The sequence below is a fragment of the Miscanthus floridulus genome, chromosome 9 (genome assembly GCF_019320115.1).
Source record: "Miscanthus floridulus cultivar M001 chromosome 9, ASM1932011v1, whole genome shotgun sequence".
NCBI lineage: Eukaryota > Viridiplantae > Streptophyta > Magnoliopsida > Poales > Poaceae > Miscanthus > Miscanthus floridulus.
Window position 1 is genome coordinate 69040541 of NC_089588.1, and position 4272 is coordinate 69044812.

The window sequence follows — 4272 nt, forward strand, 5'->3', positions numbered from 1 at the left end:
CTCTGCACTTGCATCGCGTGCCCGCCTCAACGTCGCAGGTCTCACAGCGCCTGCTCAGCCGCTGCAGAGCGAGCTGCGCGCCGTGCACGCTCTCGCTCGCGACCTGCCGAGGCTTGGGACAGAGCGACCAGCACCGGAGACTTGCCATTGATGCTGCTCCTTGGTTATGTATGTATGTACTAGTACATTGCGCGCGCCTTTGCACGCGTCGACTGGCTGTGAAACATACATGCTGAATAAATACACTGCAAGAGCATTATAAGAATTAAGATTAGGCTAAATAATAAGGATTATATAAGTTTAGTAATAGATTCTCGTCATGGCACAGGGTGACAGTTCGGAGATAACATACCAAGGACACTAAAATACCAGGTACCATATAGACTAACATGGAGTTCAGAATAAAGCGACGTTACCTTGGTGGCCTCTTCTCGAGGCACTCTTCATTGAAGACTGCCTGACTGACAATGCTTTCTCAAATGGAACAGTCCCAGTCATGGTTCTAAGAATAAGACATGTTTAGTTGTTCCTGCGAAATCCATAGTCCAGATCAATCAATTTACAGAACGAAACATTGACATTATCCTGTCCATTTGGCAATAGCTTTGCCTGTAAATCACAGAAACGATCATATGCCATAGTGCAGGGAAAAAGATATTTATTTTCATCATCATTGGCATTCAAATATGGTCAACATGTGACCATAAAAAAATTGAGTGTAAGGCAGAGTGAACGAACCAGTGCATGATATTACACGACCTACCTTGATCATTTGTCGGAAGCCTCCTGACACAAGGAATACATCAACATTCGTAGCTTTTAGCTTATTAACCAAATCAGCCATTCCAGGAGAAATTCTGCAGAGAAAGAAACAATTCTGTTGATAATTCTCTAAATGGACCAAGGAAATGGACAACGGTTGTTTGTAAGTAGAAACACAGCAGTCAATTCTGTTACAGTGCAGGCGAAACAAGGCTGATAAAACTATATCTTTGTTTTATGCTGTATTTAAAGAAGGCCCCCTTAAAGAAATCTCATGACACCACTACAGAAGGCATAAGGTCAACTGGAGAAAATAATAATGATGGGGTTGTGTATACAAATTACCAATCTAAGTACACTTTTGCTGTCTTACTGTGAAAAGAGAAACTCGGACGATCAATTATCACTACCAAGTATTTGTCGTCCTATAGAGATGTAGAGGCATCAGACTAGCATTTTTCATCCAAGCACTGCCTAATCCAAGCATCGTTGTTTTCGCATGATGTGGGTGCTCGAAGATATAACTATTTAGTAGGAACCTGCACATGGTTTCACCCTAGAACTATCTTCAGGAAAGAATTCAGTAAATGGCAGTCACATCTCTCCTTATTTTCACAACAAGGTGGCAACCTATGTGAATCTAGTATCTTACCTGATTGTCTAACTGAAAGTCTAGTAAACCTAAACTGCCAGTTCACCAAGAACAAAATAAAATAGAGAGTCCCAATAAAACATTCAGCATTAGCCAGTTGTAGGTCACCCATAGACAATTATTTATGCATGAAGTTGAATATGACTAAGGCCTGTGAGCTGACAAGTGACAACAAAACCCACACAGTGGTGCAAAAATATAGGCTCCATGCTGACTGAATTGATAAGCACTATATCGAATAAACTTTCAGACATGCAATTCCATAATATGGTTTAGTTGCATCAGCTGTGACCATTCACACATTAACCTTAGTCAGAACCAAATTACTGTAAATTTCTGTCATCTAAATGTCAACAAAGGAGCAATAGCATACTCACATGATAAATTCTGCATCATAATCATAATAAATCATCCTAAACTCACTTGCAACCGACCTGAAGTATCCCAATCGATAAAGAGAAGTCCTTCAGTTCTTGATGCTTAGAATGTCTGCAAGCAAATGAGAGGCTTTCAGCAATGTTCAAGGAAATTTATGGAGTTGAGGTAGCAGTGGTAAACCAAAAACATATATCACCTTACACATGCCATAAACAAATCTCTAGCTAAAGGCCTTGCATTTATAACACCGAAAAAAATTCCAAGGCACAACATTGTGAAGATGTTTCATGGTGTGGCAGCAGTTTGTAGTGTCTGATCAAATCAACAGCACCAGTGAGCTCCTTTGGGCCTGAAATACAGAGATGATATTATCAAACAACCACATAGACGATGAATAAGGTTTCAGAAAAGATCGATGCACTGATATATCTACGAAGCGAAATTTAATGTAGCTTACAATACACATTAGATGCAGTATTGCAGCAAATAAAGCTGCTTTGTGCACCATGTCACAAAATACTAACTGTCCAACTAACGCATTGTGAACTATGAATAAGTCAAAGCAGGTGAGTTTTTGCCCATTGTTAAGAGAACCGCAGTAAACAGCTTGCAGGACATACTGGCCTAAGCTGGCAAAAGAATCAGCATATAATTATTACTAATTTCTCTTGATACTTGCTCAGCTAACAGAGTACTGAGAATAGGATATCATTCTGCTCTAGTTTTTTTTCCCTTTTGGAGGATAAGGAATTACCTGAGGCACGTAAAAGTACAGCAGTTAGAATGCATAAAAGATTTTGAGAGAAACTGGAAGTTGGCAAAGGCTTCCGTGTACACGAAGACATTACTATCCCAATCATTCTAGAGGCATTTCAAAGAAAAATAGGAAGCATTAGACTGCACAATAAGATAATCAATCAACCTCATGTAAAGTTTTATCATTTTATCGTAAATAATTTTTTAGTGTATGACAGCAAAACCTAGCGGTCAACCAGGCATCATGTTTGGCTTTTATGTTTTTTTGTGTAGAGACCTAAACGACAATGTAATTGCATCATTACATCAAAGAACCTGAGGGGTGCACATTGTGACTAACCTTGGTAAGACTCGGCCATGGTCTTTGATGGTAGAAGGTGAGCTGCTCACTTTTTGAAATCTGCCCACAACTGCAATCCTCCAATATCTGAAAGGACTTAAGAAAATAAGAGACAAATAATAAATGATGAAAGGTAGGCGATAAGTAAATATTGCTTGTTGATTGCCTGTACTCCCAGAAAGCACTAATGAGTAGTCTTCTGCTTGGGGCGCTGTAGCTGATGAAGTCCTTACAAACACAGCACCAGCAGAACCTGCATGCCAACCGAAATGTATTGCCATGAAGACATTAAAAATCACAGATGTATTAGGCAATTGCATGCTATAGCAGATGTACGAGCGTTGCAGGCGAGGGAGAGGCCAGTTGCATCCGTATCGGCCGTCGTGCGCGGTCCGCGGCTCGTGACGCTGCTAGGGTTTCGTAGAGCACAAGAACACACGCGAATTGGCGGAAGGAGGCAGCGGTGTGGGTGCCCGCGCCGCCGGCCACCAGTGTGGTCGCGGTCGCCCCGGCCGTGCGGCGCGAGGGGGCGTGGAGGAGGAGGACGGCCGCCGCTGCGCCGAGGGCCGGCGACCGCACCGTCGCCCTGCCCGCGCTCGCGTTGGTAGAGATGGGGAGAGAGGGAGGGGAAGAGCAGAGACTATCGGGACTCACCAGCGCAGAGAACGGAGGGGAAGGGGGCCGTCGGTGCGCCGCCTGCGGGGGCGCCGGCGCCCTGGTCGCCGGCACGTCGGGAGAGAACGAGGGAAAGGATGGGGAGAGATACGGTTGCTTTTTTTTTAAGGAGAAGCGGAAGCTGATCTTATATTTGCTTCTATGGATTATAAAGAGAAGCGGGCGAAGCAGAGGAGAAGCGGGAGAAGCCAAGGAGAAGCGGGAGAAGCCGCTATCAACAGAATCTGGGCCAAGTGATCTGGACCGCACGATCGAAGATCCAACGGCTAGAAACATTCCGGGTGATGTGGACGGTGGTTCCTTCGAGAAACCCGTTCGGGCTTGTATAGGTAAATGTGTCTTTCCTAGGGGCCTATGCCAACTATGTGCCAATTAAGGCTAGGGGCGGCTCGACTGTTTGCTGTAAATATTGAACTAGCTCGTGTCATATATATAGTGGCTTGTAGAGTTATCTTGCAGCGAGATGCAGAGGGAATATCAGCACGGCATCCAAAGGAAGTGACAAGAATGGCACTAGGAGAACCTGGGGGATAATCTTAAAAAAAATGGGGAGATACGTATCGTGGGACGTGGATGGGAACCCATCCAATGAACCCATCGTTCCTTTTGCTCAATTGTCAATTTATTTCAGTATAGCAGGATTCAGCCATTCAGGAGGTGACCCTTAGAGGATTTTTCATGCTCACCAGATTCATGGAGGTTCTATAAG

General features: G+C 43.9%; 1 protein-coding gene across 5 annotated transcripts; it reads right to left on the reverse strand.

Moving 5' to 3' along the window:
- Positions 1 to 413: 413 nt before the first annotated feature.
- On the reverse strand, positions 414 to 3667 carry LOC136482101 (uncharacterized). Of its 5 annotated transcripts, none has more exons than XR_010764956.1 (7): positions 3543 to 3667; positions 3055 to 3141; positions 2889 to 2975; positions 1989 to 2141; positions 1849 to 1903; positions 764 to 857; positions 414 to 529 (listed from the first exon to the last, which is right to left on the reverse strand). XR_010764956.1 is itself a non-coding variant. In XM_066479348.1 (7 exons), exons 4-7 carry the CDS (start codon positions 2063 to 2065, stop codon positions 520 to 522), a joined length of 327 nt encoding a protein of 108 aa, XP_066335445.1. In that variant the 5' UTR covers positions 2066 to 2141; positions 2889 to 2975; positions 3055 to 3141; positions 3543 to 3667; the 3' UTR covers positions 475 to 519. The 5 variants fall into 5 exon arrangements, 1 of the variants encoding a protein (XP_066335445.1); XR_010764955.1 differs by having other exon boundaries at positions 1838 to 1903; XR_010764953.1 differs by having other exon boundaries at positions 1792 to 1903.
- Between the last annotated feature and the right edge of the window lie 605 nt (positions 3668 to 4272).

Coding starts and splice junctions, on each gene's coding strand:
- LOC136482101 (XM_066479348.1), bottom strand. CDS start 2,065: ATGTTGTGCCTTGGAATTTTTTTCGGTGTTATAAATGCAAGGCCTTTA. Junction 1,904..1,988: donor TTGTTTATGGCATGTGTAAG/GTGATATATGTT, acceptor ATTTGCTTGCAG/ACATTCTAAGCATCAAGAAC. Junction 610..763: donor GCTTCCGACAAATGATCAAG/GTAGGTCGTGTA, acceptor TGTGATTTACAG/GCAAAGCTATTGCCAAATGG.